At 40.9% G+C, this 21,235-nt stretch overlaps 1 protein-coding gene across 4 annotated transcripts; it reads left to right on the forward strand.

The window, feature by feature from the left end:
- Nucleotides 1-68: 68 nt before the first annotated feature.
- On the forward strand, nt 69-21,020 carry METTL6 (methyltransferase like 6). Of its 4 annotated transcripts, XR_004677340.1 has the most exons (7): nt 69-428; nt 1,155-1,528; nt 2,231-2,362; nt 8,387-8,557; nt 14,667-14,808; nt 16,239-17,164; nt 18,161-21,020. XR_004677340.1 is itself a non-coding variant. In XM_034994454.1 (6 exons), the coding sequence occupies exons 2-6, from the start codon at nt 1,304-1,306 to the stop codon at nt 16,403-16,405; spliced, it is 837 nt and encodes a 278-aa protein (XP_034850345.1). In that variant the 5' UTR covers nt 69-428; nt 1,155-1,303; the 3' UTR covers nt 16,406-21,020. The 4 variants fall into 4 exon arrangements, 3 of the variants coding, with proteins under 3 accessions (XP_034850345.1, XP_034850352.1, XP_034850362.1); XM_034994454.1 differs by having other exon boundaries at nt 16,239-21,020; XM_034994461.1 differs by having other exon boundaries at nt 69-221; nt 16,239-21,020.
- Nucleotides 21,021-21,235: the final 215 nt, after the last annotated feature.

Below are 21,235 nucleotides of genomic sequence, written 5' to 3' on the forward strand. Positions count from 1 at the left end.
GGAAGCAGGGCCGCGGGACTTCCGGCGTCGGGGAGGGACCTCGGGCTTAGTGGCGGAAGTGGGGGGGCGGTGCCATGGCAAAGGATTCCGCCGGGAGAGGTCCTCGAGGCGAGTTTGTCCCCGCGCCGCGGCTCCCCGACTCGGCTTCCGAGCCCGGGGCCGGGCTGAGGGCTGAGTGCGTCCGGCCCTCCCGGTCCAGGTGAATGTAAGAACTGATGACGGTGAGCCCGAGCGCGGCGAACTGGATGAACAGGGGCCCGAGAGCCAGTGTGGCCGGCTCTCCGCAGGCCCTGGCGGCCGGGGCGGCCTAGTGTCTCCCGAGCGCCCTGAGCGCGACGGATCCTGCCCTGCGCGTCATTGGCCTCTTCTCCTTCGCGCGTTGATGGAGAAGCAAGAGCCTCAGCCCCTGGGATGAGACGCCTCCTCTGGTTCGTGAGACAGCTTCTTGCGAGTGCGATCAGAGACTGGGGCCGCAGGGCTTAGCTCCTAATCCCCCCCTCCCCGCAGAGTGAGTCTCTGATCCTTGGGAAAGGATGACTCCACTTGACCACCCATTGAACCACCAGTTCAAGGAGCTCTCGTGATTGTCATAAGTCGCCCCTTCCGCAGGTCCTGAAAATTGATGAGTGTTTTCTCAGTCAATTCTTGGGCGTGTCCTTTTTCTGAACTAAACCGATATAATAGTTGACTTGTTGTGGTTTGAACTAGAGTTTGGTGCGTGAGAGTGCTGGCCACTGAATGTAAGCAAGCCCTCTGAAGGTAGGGACTATGTCTTGGTCTTTGTGACCGACCTCTTGTGTAGTGGGCCGGGTTTTGTGTAGAGTCAGCGTCTAGTAAATGGTGAATTGAACTGTTTGGTGCAAGAACTGTTCTAGAGCCACTAACCCAGCGTCTTAAAAACTGTTCTAGGGCGCCTGGGTGGCTCAGTTCGTTAAGCGACAGCCTTCAGCTCGGGTCACGATCCCGGAGTTCCAGGATGGAGTCTCATGTCTGGCTTCAGGGAGCCTGCTTCTCCCTCTGACCACTTCCAGCTCCCCCCACCCCACCACCCCCGCTCACACTCTCTCAAATAAATAAATAAAATCTTAAAAAAAAAAAAAAAAAAAAACTGTTCTAGAACCACTAACCGGAATCTCCTCTTTTTTCCTGCAAAGTGTCCAATGCTGTCTGAGGCTTGAATCCAGCCTGAGAAACCACATCTGAAAAACCCTGCCTATGTCTGCAGTATCAGCTTGGATTCCTCAGGTTATTCAGGGATGGATTATCTTCAGCAGTGTTAAATATATTACCATCAATTTAGGAGATGGCTTCTTTGCAAAGGAAAGGGCTGCAGGCAAGGATTCTCAGCTCTGAAGAAGAGGAGAAACTGAAAAGAGATCAAGCTTTGGTGTCTGATTTTAAGCAGCAAAAACTGGAAAAAGAGGCTCAGAAGAACTGGGACCTTTTTTACAAAAGAAATAGTACTAACTTCTTCAAAGATAGACACTGGACCACCAGAGAGTTTGAAGAGCTCAGATCATGTAGAGAGGTAAACTAATATTGCACCTTACTTGAGTTGTTTCTCATTTCAAATGTGAAGAGGAGTGTTTATTGCAATCCTGTGGTGAATGTGAGGTAGAAAATTTACGAAGCCTGTCAGAATGCCTTGTTCCTTAGAAATACACTGGTTTTAGGTAGTTTGCTAGTTCCTGGGTTATATAATCCATAGGAAAGAGAGCTTTAGTAGACATTTTATTTCTTAAAGCCAGTCTGAAAGTCGTAAATATTAATTTCATACTGGGTGACTTCAGTGACAGATGCAGCTTCATAATAAGGATGATTAACACTTTACCATGGCCCTTTTCTAGAACTTTAAATGTGTTCTGTAATTTAAGCCTTATAATAACACTGTTGAGGTAGGCATCATGATTATCCCCACTTGCTGGTAGAAGTGAGGCACAGAGCTGTTTAAGTGATTTGTCCAGTGATAGAACATGGGTGAAGGGAGAGATTTGAGTGCAAGCAGTTTAGTCCCAGAGCCCGTTCTGTTGGCTGTTCGGCTGTGTTTTCACCATACCACACTACCCAATGTTGGACAAGTGAGGTGTCAGTATTAGCTTTACGTTTTCGGTTCACTTGTTTATTGTCGGCTTCCTGGGGGCAGAGACCTTGTGTGTTCTAAGATGTAGTTTGCTTTGTTTCTCTGTGATGCAAATGTAGCATACTATAATTTTGGGTTCTCTTTCCTCAGTTTGAAGATCAAAAATTGACTATACTTGAAGCTGGCTGCGGTGTTGGGAACTGTTTATTCCCACTTTTAGAAGATCTGAATATCTTTGCCTATGCCTGTGATTTTTCTCCAAGAGCAGTTGAATATGTCAAGGTTGGTGCTCCATCCATGTATTCTGTTGTGTTGCTATTTTCTTAGATTTCTCTGACCTGCCCTCTCTACCCATTTGCCTAATTCCTGTCCTCTCTTTGAAGCTAACCAGCTGTGATCACCATGAATGTGTCTTTCCTGTTTACATACAAATATAGTATCCATACACTCTGGTTTCTCTTCAGATCGCATAAATCTTTCCTCTTACAAATATAGTATCCACAAAAACATAGCTTTATTCAGAAAAGTAGAAAGAATTACCAAAATGACACCTAGATATTTATACCCAGATTTACTGATTGCCAGCATTTCACCACATTTGCTTTATAGACTTACTTCTTTGCTGAACTATTTTAAAGATTTTACTTATTTATTCATTTAGAGAGAGCGAGAGCACACGCCCACACCAGTGGGGGAGGGGCAGAGGGAGAGAGAGCTTAAGCAGACTGTGCTGAGTGCAGAGCACTACAAGGGGCTTGATCTCAATGATCCTGGATCATGATCTGAGCTGAAATCAAGAGTTGGACACCTAACTGACTGAGCCACCTAGGTGCTCCTGCTGAACTATTTTAAAGTATAGATGTCACGACACTTTTCTCCTAAATATGTCTTCCTACATATTCAAAAAAATAAGGGTTTTTCCTGTATGAGTGCAGTACACTTATTATTATATCTAACAAAAGTAACTGTAATCCCCTAATGTCATTAGTACCCACTACAGATTCAGATTTACTCAAATAGTCCCAGGTGTCAGGACTACATCTTGTACTCCTTAATGTACCTTAAATCTCCTTAGCCTAAAACATTTCTGCCCTTCCCCTTGACCTTTTCTCCACTGGCATTGAGTTTTTGAAGAGCAAGCCATTTTCTGTAGTGCGGTCCCACATTCCAAATTGGTCTCATTGTTTATTCATATCATTGTTCAACTTGTTTCTTTATCCCCTGTATTTCCTGTAAACTAGAAGTTAGATTTAAATCAGGTAAAATATTTTTGGCAAAAATAACTATAATAGGTGATGTTGTATCTTTGATATTACATCCTGTCCGGAGGCATTAATGTCTGCTAACCTCACTATAAGTGATGCTAGCTTTAGTTTTGATCGCTGGGTTAAGGTAGTAACTACCTAGTTCCTACCTAAAAGGTGCCTTCCTAAGGGTTACAAATATTTACCTTTTGCCATTAACAAATATGTGGGGGATACTTCGGCAAATACTTAATTTTCCATCAACCTTTCACAGTTTTAGCATCCATTAGAAGTTTTGTTGTTGTTTTTAAAGATTTTCTTTATGTACTTATTTTAGAGAGAAAGAAAGTGTGCAGGGGAGGGTGAGGGCAGAGGCAGATGAGGAAGGAGAGGGACAAGCTGACTTCACACTGAGCATGGAGCCAGGTGTGTTACTAATCCCATGACCCCCCAGGATCATGACCTGAGCCAAAATCAAGAGTCAGACACTCAACCAACTGAGCCACCGAGGCTCCCCTAGAAGTTTTTTTAATAGTAGCATCACATTGTACTATAACTTGCTTTCTTCACTCCACATCTTATCTTGTAGAGTTTATCTTAGTACATGTAGGTCTACCATATTCTATCTGTTGTAGTATTCCATAGGATGGATATACCATACTTTAACCATTACCCTGTTGATGTTTGTTTAAATCATTTCTAATTTTTCACTCTTACAAATAGGGTTAATGTCATAAGCATTATGCACTGCTCCCCAAAACACGTGTGAACACTTTTCTCTGTGGTGATGGAAGAATTCCTTGGAGAGAAAGCATACACATTTAAGTTTCAGTATTTCAAATATATATTTTAAAATTTAATATATAAGTTTTAACATATAGCTACCATTCTGTCTACGCCCTCACCATCTTTTTTTTAAATTTTATTTATTTGACAGAGTGTACAGGCACAAGTGGAGGGGGGGGGGCATGGAGGCGGAGAAGAAGCACTGAGCAGGGAGGGGGGGCGGGGAGTAGGGCTCAATCCCAGGACCCTGAGATCATAACCTGAGCTGTAAGACAGATGCTTAAACGACTGAGCAGTTCAGGTGCCCCCACCCTCGCCATTTGCTATCAGTCTTTTTTTACATCTCCCAATCTTATGGGCAAAAAGTAATACTCCATATTGTAATTTGTTTATTCCTTCCATACGTAAATCAGCATTAGTGTTCCTTCAGATCGTGAGTTCCCTTATCCCACATACATTTATCGAGAGCCTCATATGTGCCAGTTGTATGCACTGGGCTTGAGTAGTAAACAGAACACAGAAGAACCCTCAGGTGGCGTTTGCATGATAGTATGACTTGTCTGTTCCTAACCTTCGCTCATTTTTCTGTCATTTTCTTATCTTTAGAGTGCATTCTGAATATTCTGTTAGATATTTTTGCAGACATTCTAGTTAGCATTTGTGGTATTGTCTTTTGACAGAATCTAAATTATGTGCAAATTTATTAATCTTTTCCTTTCAAGGTTCTAAGGTTTTCTGTCTGGTTTAGGAGTTCTGTAAATGTATATATTTTTTTAAGTTTTGGTTATTATGTTTTTTAAATAATCTGGAAAAATTTTGGCCATTATTTCTTCAGCTCTGTTCTCTCTTTTTCTGAGATTCTAATTACATATATGTTACACTACTTGCTATTGTCCTACGGCTCTTGGATGGTGTTTGGGGGTTTTTTGGGGTTTTTTTTTTAAGCTTTTTTTTTCTCTTTGCATTTTCAGTTTGTATTATTTCTTTCATCCTGATTATCATCAAGCTCACAGATTCCTTCTTTTTTTTTTAAAGATTTTATTTATTTATTTGAGAGAGAGAGAGAGAGAGCGCACATGAGAGGGGGGGAGGGTCAGAGGGAGAAGCAGGCTCCCCGCCGAGCAGGGAGCCCAATGTGGGACTCGATCCCAGGACTCCGGGATCATGACCTGAGCCGAAGGCAGTCGCTTAATCAACTGAGCCACCCAGGTGCCCGTCACAGATTCCTTCTTAAGCAGCAAGCTTTGATGAGCCTTTCAGAAGCATTCTTCATTTTTGTTACTATGTTTCTGGTTTTTAGTATGTGTGGTTGATTCTTTTTGTAGTTTCTGTTTCTCTGCTGAAATTACCTATCTGATCTTGAATTTTGTCTTTTTCTTTTTTTTTTTTAAAGATTTTATTTATTTGACAAAGAGAGAGAGAGGGAGAGCACAAGTAGGCAGAGAGGCAAGCAGAGGGTGAGGGAGAAGCAGGCTCCCCGCAGAGCAGGGAGCCCGATGTGGGGCTCGATCCCAGGACCCTGGGATCATGACCTGAGCCGAAGGCAGACGCTTAACAACTGAGCCACCCAGGCGCCCCGAATTTTGTCTTTTTCATTAGAGTCTTTAACGTATTAATCACAGTTATTTTAAATGCCCGAACTTTTAGTTCCTCTATCTATGTCATATTTGAGTCTGGTTCTCATGATTACTTTGTCTCTTCAGACTGTGTTTTCTTGCCTTTTGGTATGCCTTGTAGTTTTTTTGCTGAAAGCCAGATACGTTATATAGGGCAGTGGATACCGAGGTAATAAGGATTTGTAATAATCTAGACAGGAGTTGAGCAGTGTTTGAAATCTCCTGTTGCTGTAATTATCTGTGAGGTTTGTTGTTGTTATGGACACCAGAGACTTCAGACTCCTCTGGTGACTTGGCTCATGTCTCCCCTTTTGACTTTGTGTCTTCTCTTTGTACCATCGCTCTTGCAGCTTTCCCACCCGGTGCACTGTGGTTATTAGCACTGGACACTTGTTGGTAAGGTGTGGGAGAAGGGATTGTTGTCTAATGCTCTGATTCTCAGTTTCTGGACTGCATAGTGGGCCCGTGTCTCAGGAGTGTGGTCTTCACAAGTATGTCTGCTGCTCCAGGACTAGAGCTTTTCTCTCCCTTCCCTCCCTCAGGAGGTTTGTACCGGTGTCTTCCTTTCTGGGGTTGCGGCCATTCTCTCTTCAGATTAAGACTAGGTTTGGGGCCCCTGGCTGGCTCAGTCAGAAGAGCATACATCTCCTGATCCTGGGGTTGTGAGTTTGAGCCCCACATTGGGTGTAGAGAGTACTAAAAAAAAATAAATAAATAAGCTTAAAAAAAAAATTTAAAACTAGGTCTGAGCAGAGTAGTTTCCTTCCCCCAGTGGCAGTGGTATTCCACCGGTACCCTAAGTCTGTAGGCCTCAGATGACCTTTCCCCTGCATTTTAAATCTTTTCTTCCTTAAAGGAGATGAGAAAGGCCAGCACCAAGGTGAAACACCATCCTCTCTGAGAGCCCCATGATGTTCCTAGAGGAGACACCTACAAAAGGATGGGAATACCCCTATTAATTCAGCCCCCAGGGGCTTCACACTATAACATCTGTACTCAGTCTCCAGCAATTTGTCAAATTTCTAGTTTTGTCTTTCCAGTCTGGAGGCTTCTGCCTCAGGTAAGCAGATGCTTAGGTCCTGTCTCTCCTGGAAGGCACTTGTCCGTCTCCATATTTTGGGGTAGCTGGTGGTTTTTTGGCCTCTGTGCTTTGATAGGTTCACAAAAAAATCATTACTTTGCTCTCTGTCCATCGTTTTTCTTGTTATAAGGATGGGAGCTACATTTTTATACCTCTATACATCTTTGAACTGAAACCAGAAGACCTCTGATTCATGGGTAACCAATCATCCTTTAACACAAGTATAGAACTAGTTGTTCAAACACAATAAATTGAATAAGAAATTCATTTTTCTTCCCTGACAATTGTCACCTTTATTATCTACGTTTTTTGCTATATTTGTCATCTTTGTCACCTGTCTTTTGTCATATGCAATACTAAATTCCTCTATATAGAGGGGGTCTGTTTGGGGGACTCTGTTCTGTCTCAGTGATTTATTTGTCCCCATTCTCAAACCTCATTGATTGATTGATTGATTGATTTTTAAGATTATTTATTTATTTGACAGAGAGACAGCAAGAGAGGGAACACAAGCAGGGGAGTGGGAGAGGGAGAAGCAGGCTTCCCGCCGAGCAGGGAGCCTGACACGGGGCTCGATCCCAGGACTCTGGGATCACGACCTGAGCCGAAGGCAGACGCTTAACGACTGAGCCTCCCAGGTGCCCCAAATCTCATTGTGTTAGTACTACATTTTGTAATATGCTTTGATGTTGGTAGTGTACCTCCTCCTTCATTGTTCTTCAATTTAAAAATGGACTTGGCTCTTCTTAAAGATTTTTGCTTCCAGGTGAATTAAAATTTGCCTTGTCAAGTTTCTAGAAATCCATTGGGATTCTGTTGAGATCACATTGGATTTAGAAGTGGAATTATTGGTGGAATTGACATCATTTCAATATTGAATCTTCCCATCCAGTACCTTTGTATCTGTGTTTGAGTCCTTATTTACACTACAGAAAAAAATTAATATTTTTTATAATGCTCTTATAATGATTTATACTTTATGATACTCTTTCTTTATGATACTCTTATATAGTACCTTTTCTTGTAATGCTCTTAAACCCACCATCCACCATGTACAGGAACACTTGTGGCAAAAAAAAAAAGAAAAGAAAAGTTAGGTTTACTTAGCTTGCTGCCTCAAGGGAAAATACGCCCCAAAGAACTATGGGAGCATCTGCATGAGTGGATTTGGAAGGACTTCTCAGAGGATTTAGACTTGTAGTGGGTGACTCAAAGGAGGATTAAGGAAGCCCAGGTCAGTTTTGACTTATCATTCCTTTAGAAATATGTACTTCTAGAATGCTCAGCTTTGAATATGTGATAGCTTGTGTTCTCTTTTCAGTGAAAGATGATTTGTTAAAATGAAATCTTGCTCCTCATAGCAATACTGAATACTGCAAGCTTTAGGGTACAAATGCTGCATTACTCAGTTTTACTCAGTAATGAAGTGATCTTTGATATTTGTGCAGCAGTGCACAAGTGGAAATAGGGTCTCCTTTTATTTTTTTCCATTGGATCTCTCTTTGATGCTGTATTTTTCTGTGTGTGTCAACATGGATGTTGCATTAAAATTCTTTTTTTTTTTTCCCCTCTTCTCTAGGAAAATCCTTTATATGACACAGAAAGATGCAAGGTGTTCCAGTGTGATCTAACCAAAGATGACCTTCTGGAACATGTGCCCCCAGAGTCTGTGGATGTTGTCATGTTGGTATTTGTACTCTCTGCTGTTCACCCTGATAAGATGCACCTTGTCTTACAAAATATTTACCAGGTTAGTGATTTGGAGCCGAGAGGTTGGACATCCTGATCTTTTTGCTTACCTCCCCTGTGAGGCTCATGTCTAGATTCACAGAGTCTCCTCATTCCCACTAGGTGTAGGCCCTGTAGTCAGTGTATGGAAAGGGGTTCTCCTACATCAAACATTCACCCTAAATTCTGATTTGTCTGGTAGCCATCACTGCTCTTCAGACCTTGGCCTGCCTTGGAGCAAGGATGATTTTACAATGATCTGGGCTCTATGCATGGAATAACATGCAGATATTCCCTGCTGTAAAGTGAGGGGAGGGTATGGTTCGGTGGTCAAGAAGCACCTGGCGTCAGAGTGCCTAGAGACAAACCTGGCTTCCCTGCTGAAACAAGTTCCTTTACCTCCCTGAGCCTCAGTTTCATTACCTATAGAATATTGAGATACTAGATTGCATGAAATATATGAAATATGTATAAAATGCTTAGCACAATGCCTAGAACATGGTAAGTGCTCTTTAAAAGTCAGCCATTGTTGTTACTATCATCATTATTACTAGAATGGGGAGAACCCAAACTGGCCATCAGGAGGCTGCTGTAGCACTCAGGAAGTAAAGCGACACTCTGAAGTCATGTGACTCAAGACAAATCACCTCACCTTCTTCCTTGGGCTTTAGTTTCCTTGGCTGTAAAATGGGGGTGTCTCTCAGAGTTGCAGGTGAGATCATGAATGAAGCTGCTTTATAAACTACAGTAGAATTTCTCTTACATCTATGGCAACAGTGTTGATTCATTTAAAGATCAACTAAATCAAGAAATCGTAAAAAAAAAAAAGGTACATTCTTACCTTAAACATTTTATATAACTTAAAATATATTAATATTCGTTTGTTACTCTTTTGATATAGAGCCACAGCCTTTTCTTTGAGTAGGGGGCTGTTTATCATCTTTCTTATATAAACCACACATATAGTAGAGTTTTGGTTTCTTAAAAGCAGAGTGAAGGGTGCCTGGGTGGCTCAGTTGGTTAAGCGTCTGCCTTTGCCTCAGGTTGTGATCCCTGGGTCCTAGGATTGAGCCCCGAGTTGGGCTCCCTGCTCAGCAGAGAGTCTGCTTCTCCCCCACCCCTCCCCCTGCTCATGCTCGCTCTCTCTTTCAAATAAATAAATAAATAAATAAATATCTTAAAAGTGGAGCGAAGACTTAAAAACAATTGGAAAGTAATGTGAGGGCAGATTCTTTTATATTTTTACCCAGACTTCTTGCTTCTCCCACACCTAATTAGATACAGTTTGTTCAGTGCTGCTTTATCAAGTCTTTCCAAAAGTATTGAATGTACTTTTCATAGGAACCCAAATGCTCATTTTTGCATATTGCATTGTTTATGTACTCGTATATAACTCTAAATCTAAGTACAACTGGCATAAGCAAGTTTGGGAACCAACACAGGTGACCCGTGGTAAGCACACAGCTCACCTGGGGGCCCTTAAAGCACAAGGACACACAGCCTAGAAAGCCTGTAAGCCTCAGCTGCTTGGTGAGTCGGGGGCTTCAGTCAGTCTGCTTTATAAAGGGAGAAAAGAGCGGTCGGCAGGTTGAAAAAGTAGATGTTTTAAATGTTTTTTAAGAAATTCAGATATTGTGGGGCACCTGGGTGTCTCAGTCGTTAAGCATCTGCCTTCAGCTCAGGTCATGATCCCAGGGTCCTGGGATCGAGCCCCGCATTGGGCTCCCTGCTCGGCGGGAAGCCTGCTTCTCCCTCTCCCACTCCCCCTGCTTGTGTTCCCTCTCTCGCTGTCTTTCTCTCTGTCAAAAAATAAATGAAATTCAGATACTGCTATGTTGGTTTCAGCTCTCTGTGAGGTTTTGTAAGGTTTTTTTCCTCCTTACTTCCCCTTTCTCTGCCCATGGTATCTGAGCAGATGAGAACCCAGCATGTCCCCACAAATGGGCATGGAACTGAAGCTGGGTGAAGAGGGAGGAGAGGGCATCAGGGAAGAAAAGGTAGGATCACCTGATTTGAAGGTCCAGGTGAGGGCAAAGGATGATTAAAGATGGGGAACTAGAGAGAGAGCTGGAAAGATGGTTTTGGAGTTGGCCAGCGTGGCTTGTATAACATTGAGAGACTGGAGGGGTTATACTTTTTGCTGTTGACAAGACTTGTGGACATTACCATGGGAGTGAGTGGTCTAGAAGGGTGGAGGACAAGATCTAGGAAGAGAGAAGCTCAAGTCATTAAGAGGCCAGCATATTTGGAAGGATAATCCGCGTATATTGAAATTGCTCAGAACTAAGAATGGAGTAGTATTGAGGACAGGAGAATAAACCAGAGGATACATTCAATCATGAAACAGGGATATGACCCTGGAACTAATAGATGACAGTAACATTAAGGGATAGCAGATGATATAATCTGATGACAAGCGATTCAGGGCCAGGGGGTTTAGGGAGGAGAGAGAGTACACGAGAAAGTAGCGGTGAGAAGCATGGAGGACACCAACGTCATCTCCAAGCCCAGTGGTACAAGGGTGAGTGGAGAAAACACAGCCCTGACTTGAGAGGTTTTGGGGAAAATAGAGTCCTCAGGGGACAGTCTGTTAGCACAAGAATCTGAAGGGAACATTCTAAAGAGGTGGATACCAGTGATTTCACTGATGAAGGGTTTCAGGGATTGGGGAGAAGTAGGAGACAGGGACAGAATAAGGAGTATCTAGAACTTCATGGGAGTGAGAGTGCCTACTGTCAGTACTTCTTTTCAGCATTACACTGCAGGTCCTAATCAGCTCAAAAAGACAAGAAAAAAAAAAAGATGGGGAAAAAATAAGGATGAGAGACAAAACTCATTATTTACATATAATGTAATTGTCTAATTAGAAAATATTAAAAGACTAAAAAAGTATAAGATGAATGTAATATACTTATAATGTCACTGAGCTAGACACCTAAAAAAGAGTAACATGCATTGTGCAATTTTGCTTTTCCATTTAATATTATACGTTTCATTTATTTTTTTGTTTAATTGTGTCAGGGCTTTTTGGTAGGGTGTTTTGTTTTGTTTTGTCCCTGAGGAAATTGACAAGCTGATTCTAAGTTTACATGAAAGAACAAAGGGTCAGAACACTCCTGAAGAAGAATGAGATGGGAGAAATTTATACCCTACCAGATATAAGGACTTACTGCTGCAGTAATTAAGACAGAATGCTATTCTGTGGGACAAATTGAATGTGATAGCTTAAAAATCTATCCATGCATAAATGGAAATCTGCTATATGGTGGAGGTGACAATGAAGATCACTGGGAAAAGCAGGACTGTTGAGTGAGTGCTGCTAGGACCAGAGTCTTCATGCAGGAGAGAGTGAAATTATCCTCCTCACATCCTCTACAAAAATCATTCTCGGGTGAATTAAAGAATTAAATGGAAAAGATAAAAGTTTAAGCCTTTCAGAAGAAAATACAGGAAAGAATCCTTATGACCTCCGAGTGGGGAAAATTTTCTCAAGACCCAAAGCATTCTAAGCATAAACATGATTGTAATAAAAGTAGGAGTTTCTGTTCTTCAAAAGACAATATAATACAAAGGAATTTAAAAAACAACTTGGGGAAAGTAATTTGAAGTCTATAGACCTGAATATGTGAGGAATTCCTGTGTAAGAAAGACAAGCAAATTAATAGAAGAATGGCAGACTTCAATAGTTGTTTTACTGAAGAGAACACACATATGAAAAGATAACCCAGGAAATGTAAAATAAAACCCCAGTAAGACACTGTTAGATTACCAAAATTAAGAAGTCTGACAAAGCCAAGTATTGATGAGGATATGCCTGTTCTTGATTTAAATGGAAACATACACTATACTATCTGTATTTTAATAGTAATGAAATGTTATATGTATTGTTTTAATTGAGTTGAGCTGTCTCAGTCCACACTTGGCCCCCAGCCCCTGTTCTAACCTTTCTTGAGAACAGATCCCATTTTAGCAATCCTTTCTGTTTTTACCCCCTAATAGAAATCTTTTTCTGCTGATCTGGAATGAGTTCACAGCAGTAGTGGATTGCTGGCTCTCTGCCTCATACATAGTGACTGACTCGTTGATTTGAAATCATGTGCTTCATCAGGAAATTACCAGAAGGAGAAGTGATCTCTCAGCCTCTGACAATAATAAGACACCCTTTGGGCAGCTCGAAGCCTTATGTGAACAACCACAGTAATAAGCTGTTGTGAGGTAGATATAATTACTGTAGAATGTTAACAGCAGAGAATTTTTTAAACTACATAAGTTTAAACTGAAAGACAACCTTAAAGTTGAATTCCCTCATTTTTGGAGTAGAATAATCAAGTAAAAATAGACAAATTTGTCATCAGACGACCTGGCTATTTGTCTACCAATGCCACCAACTTGCCTTGAAACCTCAGGCAAGTCACTTTTACTCTGAGCCTCACTTGCTGTAAAATGGGTATAATAGACCTACCCTACCCTACTTTTCAGAGTTGTTTGGAGAATGAAAGAAAATAACGGTGAGAAATGCCTGGTTAGCTATACAGTGCCAGGATCAAAGGAGGCATTAGTATCAAACTTACTATTTTACAGACGAGAAAACACAGGGATGAAATTACTTGTTCAAGGTCATTCAACTAGTTATGGAAGAACTGGGATATGAATCAAGATTTCCAAATTCCTGAGTGAGTGTTCTTTCTGCTGTCCCCATGTAGCCCTTCCTTCTATAATTAAGAATAAGTCTTTTTCATATAAATTAAATTTTTCAGAATTTTCTTGGCAATTATTCACATTTTTTAAAACTTAGCATTTCAGACTATGCTAAGGTAGGATGTATTCATCCAAGAGGCTCTTTACGGACAATATTTAAAATGCATGCTTGTATTGATAGAATTTACTAAATGAGAAAATCTGCAGCACACTTGGAAGTATTAGGGATGATCTTTCATACTCTATTCAGAAGAGGAAGTATGTCAAACTGCGTCAAAAATCTATTGTAATAGTATATGTCATGTCTTAAAAATCATCTTACTGATGTTGATGAATCAGAATAAGGTTCTGTTAAGTCCCCTCTTATTTGGTAGTGTTAATGCAGTTTGAAAGAATTCTCATATAAAAAGCAAATGTCACAGCGTGTGCCACTTTCTTTTTATTCTGAAAAGCATATGCTGTTTGCTTTGTAAGGTAGAGCTGGTTATACCCACACCCTGCTGATGCCACCTCCCAGTTTTTGAGACACCTAACCTGTGACACCTACCTCTGAAAGGCTGTAGTGAGGGACTCCCAGCTGGGCCTGCCGCTGATCCTCTTCCCTACACCACTGCCCTGGCCTGAGGATCTTCTACCAAGAAGCACAGCGCAAGGGAAGAATACTCAGTTACCACCCCCCCCACCCCCCCCCAGCCTCTCTTTCTTGTCAGTAATGTGAATCGAATTAGAATAACACCTCCCCCTTCCCCCATCCAGGTCCAGGGTGAACAGGTGTCTCTGATTCTACAATATGCTTGCTGCCTTTTGACCCAAATATGAGTCTTGACTCCCCCACTTGGTGGCCAGTGTATGAATCGTGGACAAATCCCTTACGTAGTGTCAGTTTCCTCATCTCACATGAGGCTAATAATCACTCCCTCCTCCCTCCTGTCTGAGAAACTGCAACGTGCTATCAGCTGTTACTAGCGTGGTGGGCAAGCTCTGCAGGATTGTAGCACAGTGAACCCTACGCTGAGACTCAGAATGAGAAAAGCCAGCCGGAATCAGTAAGAAGACAAAATGACATTTTTTTTTTTTTTAAAGAGACAGTTTGACTGCCGGGTCATATACTAGGAGATGGTTAATAAAATGTTGGGAGAACATGCTTTAAAGAAAATAAGACTGTTTCATTTAGTGTCAGTAGCATTTTAATTGTATGACACTGGACCTTGTAAGTGCTCGAGAAATATCCCTCCAATGTATGGGGTCCTGCAGGTGTTGCTATACCTTTGATCAGGAGGCCCTTTTTCCTTCAAACTCTGGGTGGTTCAGTCTGGTTCTTTTCATACTTACCACTAATGTAAGTTATTTTGACCCTTAAATCAATCAGATTTTATTTTGAGTAAGTTTTATTTGAGCCGTCAATATAAGTGCCAGCTGCTTTTGTTTCATAGGTATTAAAACCAGGCAAAAGCGTCTTGTTTCGTGACTATGGGCTGTATGATCATGCCATGCTTAGGTTTAAAGCTGGCAGCAAACTTGGAGAAAACTTTTACGCTAGACAAGATGGAACCAGATCATATTTTTTTACTGATGGTAAGGTTAATGAAATTTGCTTTTATTTCTGTTTACTTGCTTGCATTATCACTGTGGTACTGGTTGGGGGTGGGGCCAGCAACACAGAAGGCACATGCACAAGGTCCTGGCTGGAACCATCTCCAGGGCACACCACTCACCCAGCACCTGGGACGACAGGGACACAGCTCTGACCATGCTGAGCTCACAAGCCTCCTCTGGTGACAGTGTCTTGTTAGTGAGCCTGGGTTAATGGACAGACTCTGGCATGCCACGTGTATACCCTACCAGGAACCGTGCTGGCAAAGGGGGAGGGCAAAGCAGGATCGTCATTTCAGTCACAAAACAAGTAGGGCAGGGGCAAGCTGGCTGGCTCCGTTGGAAGAGCATGCAACTCTTGATCTCAGGGTCATGAGTTCAAGCCCCATGTTGCATGTAGAGATTACTTAAAAAAAAAAAAAAGTAAACTTAAACACACACACACACAAGTAGGACTACATAATGCCTGGAGATTACCTTCCCAGGTCACAAAGGCAAGAAACCTTTGTCTGTAAAGGTGTTAAGTACACAAATTTGCTATAAAGCATCTTTCAAAAGTCATTTTGATAAAAACATCCAAACACTGATCATTATTTCTGTCTTATACCAAAATAATTTTAAGCCTGCCTAGTAATTTGGACCATAAAATAATTATCTTCTTCAACTCTATTTTCACAAACATTTCCATGTCTTGAAATATTCTTTTGAGTTTAGAATGAAATAAAAAATGAGTGATTAGCATTAAAACTGCAAAGTCATAGAAATGTCAGGTGAAAATTAAAAATTTGTTTTAATGTTTCTGATTGATGAAATCTGAGTCAACCAATTGTAAATAATTGAGAAGATGCAGTGATGTCTGCAGAGTGCTTCGGAGCACATTCTGCAGAGTAATGCTCTTACTAATAAGAGTATTTTTGCCGCATAGCCATTCTATTTGTTTCATTTAACATGTAGAGATGGATTACTGGGGTTAAATTTTCCTTAGGGTATATCACCCAGAAGTAATGGGTTTCCCCACTCTGGTCACAGATGTTCCTCCATCATGTTCAGATAGATGAGGTGTTTGATGTAAACACATTGAACACATGAAGACTTTGTATGAATATAGCCAGTTTGGAATTGTGTTTCTTTTTACTTGGACTTTGTATTTGGGGACTTATAATAAGAGGGTAAGGTGGCCGTACTCCAAGTTGTCCTTAAACTTTTCTAATTAAATTATTTATTTGGGAGTAAGAAGAGAAGTAGGAGTGTGTTACTTTCCAAAACAAAAATCTATTAATTTTAGCAGCGAAATTTTTGTTACATTAAAAAAAAAATCCCTTCCAGCACCCCTGCCCTCCTGTTTACCACTGCAGAGCAAATGTGGTAGTATCGTCGAGACCGTGAGCATTGTTGATCTGCTTGCCTTACAGAATTCCTGGCTCGGCTCTTTACGGACACAGGTTATGAAGAAGTGGTGAATGAGTATGTGTTTCGTGAGACGGTGAACAAAAAAGAAGGCCTGTGTGTGCCAAGAGTTTTCCTTCAGAGCAAATTCCGAAAGTGTCCTAAGAACCCAACTCTGGGTCACAAGTCCTGACCTTTCACGAGGTTGACAGTTGTGCCTCCCCTTGAAGAGGAAAGTTTAAAGTCACTCTTCATTTTGGATATTTTTATATTTTTTTATAATGAGGACATATAATTTTTATATTGAAAAGTAGCAAGTGTCTGTATATGTCTTATGGAAATGCAAATAAAATTGCAAGGGCTGAAAAGTGAAGTTTTACAGTATAATGTAATGTAGCCATGCTGTCTGACTAAAATTCCACCAAGGGGAAAGCATAAGCACTAAAAGAGATCCTTGCCATCGGTAAATGTGCCGTGATTCAGTAAATGTGCCTCCAGGCAGCATGTCAGGCAATCCTGTGGAAAAATGAGGCCAAATAGACTAAAATAACACATCCGGATGTATTTTTAGCCTGAAGGATTGTTCTCTTTCTAGTGTCTCTCATTTGCCCATTTCTCTCTGCTTCCGTTCATTTATGTGCCTCTTCAGGACCAGTGTCACACATACAGCTTTTGCTAGGACTCAAGAACCCACCATGGCGCCCTGCCTAATTCCTGAGACCCTCTCTAACTGAGCCAGGACCTGGCCACACTGCCCCCCGGGGAGAGAGGGGAACGCCATCACCTGTCCTCCCCATCTACCCGATGCAGTTTCTCCAGGAATACAGTGGATGGACTGTCCCCGTAAAGGACAGTCCGACCCCATAAAGGAAGGACCGCAGAGTTTTCACTTGGAATATTTAAGGTTGGCGTAATGACATACTACCCACCTTGGACATTGACATTGAGCAAGGTAACCTCTCAGTGACCCACTTTAAAATATGTTGGTTGTAAGGTCTACTTAAATGATGTGACGTAGTCCATCAGAGTTTTAGCCTTGAGCCAATGGATTGGATTAAGAAACAATAAAAATAAGGCTAAGCATAATAAAAACAAGGCTTCAGTCCCACTGCCTCTGGGTCCCCCTGTTGATTCTCCCCAGGCAAACCTCTATTATTGCACCCCAGGTTAAGACAGAGCAGCAGGGATTTCCACGGGTTGGGTGCCCAGGGACCCAGGGAAGCAAAGCCACAGTTTTAGTAGCAAAACTTGAACATTTGTTAAATCATAGACTACGAACAGTCCACCAATATTGCCTTGTCTTCACAGAAAGCAGCTCCAGAAAGGCAGTGAGTACTAGTTAACAGTATTATAGAGAATAGTATAAGTACCATAATGTTATATAGTATGGTATATATACTATGTCTAGCATACATATTATACAATATGTATCCTATACCACATAGTACAAGGTATTTCTTTTGAGTTTTTGGTATGTACTACATACAGAAATGCTAATAAAGTTGTATCACGTGATTTGGAGTTTGGAAATCTGGGTTCAAGTGCAGGACTATACCCCCGACAAGTCACCAGCTTTCCGGAGCCTCAGCTTTCCCATCTCTAAGGCTGAGCCCCTGTGACCTACAGGGTTGCTGCCAGTGCTAAATGAGATCATAGAATTGGGAGTGCTTTGTTTACTAAAAAGTGCCAGCCAAGTGCTAGTTATTTCTATTAGTTTGTATTCCCCATGAAAATGGTCTCTCCCATTATTAAATCCTAATTCTTCTTCCGGAAGGCTTTTAATCTTGGGGTCCTCAAAAGGGCCTGGGATTTGGATGTGCTGCCGCAAGGTGGCGCTAGATACTCAATAATCCCATTGGCCTTTGTTCTCATTTTAATCGTGGTTCTAGCATGTCCGTTTTTATTGTTGTTGAAAAGGAAGGAAAATGCTTACAAATGTGTTTTCTAGGTCAGCTTTATCTCGTAAGATCAATTTTGGCCTCGCTGTGGAAATAAGAAGTAAGGATTCTTTTATCCAGCATTCAATCTACTTTACCTACTGAAGGTAGTTTGCTTTCAGCTGAATTTGGGCAACATTTTAGGCAGTAGGCTCTGAACGTGTCTGCAAGCCCCCGCCCCCCATCCCTGAATGGTTCTGTGGATTCATTTTTACTGTTGCTAGGGATTAAGGCAAAGCAAAAGAAGGGACTGCAGCCTGGATACTTGTTTGCCTCACACTATTATTCATAGTTATCTTTGACAGCATTTGGTTTCCTATTTCACAGTAGTCAAGCAAGGAAGGGAAAATTGTGAAATAAATCATGTGCACCAAGAGAGTGAAGCGGGATCGTGTTTGCTGTTGGGGAGCCGATATTTAATATAAACTTAAATAGGCTCTGCCTCTGAAACCAAATATTCCATTAAAAATAAAATTAGTTACTTTTCACTTTTCTGCCCTCACGTGTGTGACATTTCATTAGATAGTATTTGCTAAGTACCCACTGGAAGCAGGGTACTGTGGGATTGCTCTGGCTGGAGTACAGGGATAGGGAGGGAGGACAGTGTGGATAGGGAAGCAGCCCAACCGTATCTTCACTAAGCCAAAGTGCGACAGCTAAGGAAAACAAGCACAAACACTCTGAACACCAGAGGAAAGAAAAAGAGGAAGAGAAGCAATGGAAAACCTGAGGGTGGCAACTGTCACCATCACTTGGAAAGGATATTTCCAGTTTCCAGTAGAGACGTCATATGCCCTGGTGTAGGGCATAGCCATGGAGATGAGAATGTGATGCAGAGCTCTTACTTACAGTAACTTCCCAAGCACATCTAGAAAAATACCATGACTAGCAAAATGAGATCATTCCTAGAGGAAATACAACTTCTAACAAAATGGTCAGCTCTAGTTAGAAACAGTTATTCAATTGAGACTCTCTTCTTTACCTATCGAATGCATAAAACTTAAAAAGTGGTAATACTTAATGCTGGTAAAAGGATGGAGAGATCAATTATGGAGATATTAGAAGTACGGCTTCTCTAAAACAGCACTGTCCACTAGAACTTTCTGAAATGATGGAAATAATCTCTGTCTGCATTCTCCAATATGGTAACCACTAGCCACAAGTGATTACTAAGGACTAAGGCTAGTGGCCAGTGCAACAGAGGAACCAATTTTAAAATTACATATAAATACAACTGTAGTCACGTGGCTAGTGGCTACAATATTGGACAATGCAAGCCTAGAACACAAGTATCGTGTAGTAAGTTTCATAAATCTATACATAATCTTTGATCCAGTAATCCCATGTTTGGGAATCCAATTAAAGAAAAATAGAATAATTAGGAAATACTTATACAAACATTTTCATGAAAATGCTATTTAGAGCAGTGTAAAGGTGACAACAGCTTAAATATCTAAAAATAGGAGATTGGTTATATAAATTATACCATAAATTAAATATTGTACAGTCATTAAAACAATAATTAGAAAATGCTCATTCTATAATATAAGTAAGCAGGAATATAAAAATGTAGAGAAGAATGGTTCCAATTATGTTTAATAATAAATATTATAAAAGGATAGGTAGATATATTAAAAAAAAAAAAAAACACCTAGGAAGGAACCAATTTAAAATGGTTAAAATATTTAGTTCACAGTTGTTCAATTATAGCTGATACTTTTTGTTCTTTATACATCTCTGAAACTTTCATGTTTTCTGTAATGAGCATATACTGCTTTTACATTAAGGAAAAAAAAAATGTAATCTAGCATCCTCAGAACTCCTTTCCAAAACTCACAAGTTAACCAAAATCCTTGTGACAAATCTGCTAGAAATGCCATTTCAACCTTTAAGATTCTTACCCACCAGGAGCTAGAGGACACCCCCCGAGAGAGAGAATGGGTGTCCTAGGGTATTCTTTTTGTTCCCAGTGCTCTGGAGTCGTGGTGAGGCGCCTCAGATTGCAGGATTTTCATCTGTTGGGATTTGGAGATGCAGATCCCTCAGTTTGGGGAAATTTACTCAAATTATTTATTTATAATGACTCCTCACCACTACCAACACACGCACGCACACACACACACACACACACACGTTCTCTTTCTGGAACTCTTGTTATTAAAACATTGAACTTTCTGAACCAATACTATAATTTTACAACCTGTTCTCTCTCTTCCCACCATCTCTCTTATTTCATGTTTTGCTTTCTGGGAGATTTGATTCAGTCAGAATCCTCCACTGAGTTGTTAATTTTTGCTTTCATATTTTTAAATTCCAAGAATGCTTTTTTATTCTTTCAATGTTCATTTTAAAAAGAGCAACTTGGCCTTGCTTCCTAGATGCAGTGTCTTCTCTCTGTCTAAGGCATACATTCTCCACGGGGGCACTACTGTCCCCCAGAGGCACAAAAATTGGTTCTTTAGGGGTTGGCAAAAAAACCTAGATATTACAATGATTTGTAGCCCTTCAAAACTCAACCCTATCTGACAAAATCATATTCTTTAATACTTAATTTCTCTCATTAGGAAAAATAAAATTGAATTCTAATTTTTCTCCTTAGAGGTGTGATTTAGGTTTTCACCTCCCCGCGTAGTCTCCATGAATTGGTCTGGGCTCTCCAGAAAAAGAGACCCAATTATATAGAGATAGATAGAGATAGAAATATATACATACAGTATATATCTTGAACAACACAGGGGTTAGGGGAACCAATCCCTTGTGCAGTCAAAAATCTACAATAACTTTTGACTCCCCCAAAACTTAAGTACTAATAACCTACTGATGGTCTTACTGATAATGAACAGCGGATTAACACATATTTTGTATGTTCTCTACTATTTTCCGAAAATATATTCTATATTTTTATGACAAAGTAAGCTAGAGAAAAGAAAATGTTAAGAAAATCCTAAGAGAAGATATATTTACAGTACCGTGCCTTAAAAAATCTGCGTATAAACGGACCCGTGCAGTTTAAACCCGTCTTGTTCAAGTCTCAACTATGAGAGACAGAGAGAACTACTATAAGGAATTGGCCCACACACTCATGA

Source organism: Mirounga leonina, unplaced genomic scaffold, assembly GCF_011800145.1.
Source record: "Mirounga leonina isolate KUSES-001 unplaced genomic scaffold, KU_Mleo_1.0 Mir_115, whole genome shotgun sequence".
Classification (NCBI taxonomy): domain Eukaryota; kingdom Metazoa; phylum Chordata; class Mammalia; order Carnivora; family Phocidae; genus Mirounga; species Mirounga leonina.

Excerpts from the sequence above, each read along its gene's own strand:
- METTL6 (XM_034994454.1), top strand. The coding sequence starts at position 1,304 with ATGGCTTCTTTGCAAAGGAAAGGGCTGCAGGCAAGGATTCTCAGCTCT. Across the intron at positions 2,363-8,386 it reads GAGCAGTTGAATATGTCAAG|GAAAATCCTTTATATGACAC; the intron begins GTTGGTGCTCCA and ends CCTCTTCTCTAG. Across the intron at positions 14,809-16,238 it reads ATCATATTTTTTTACTGATG|AATTCCTGGCTCGGCTCTTT; the intron begins GTAAGGTTAATG and ends CTTGCCTTACAG.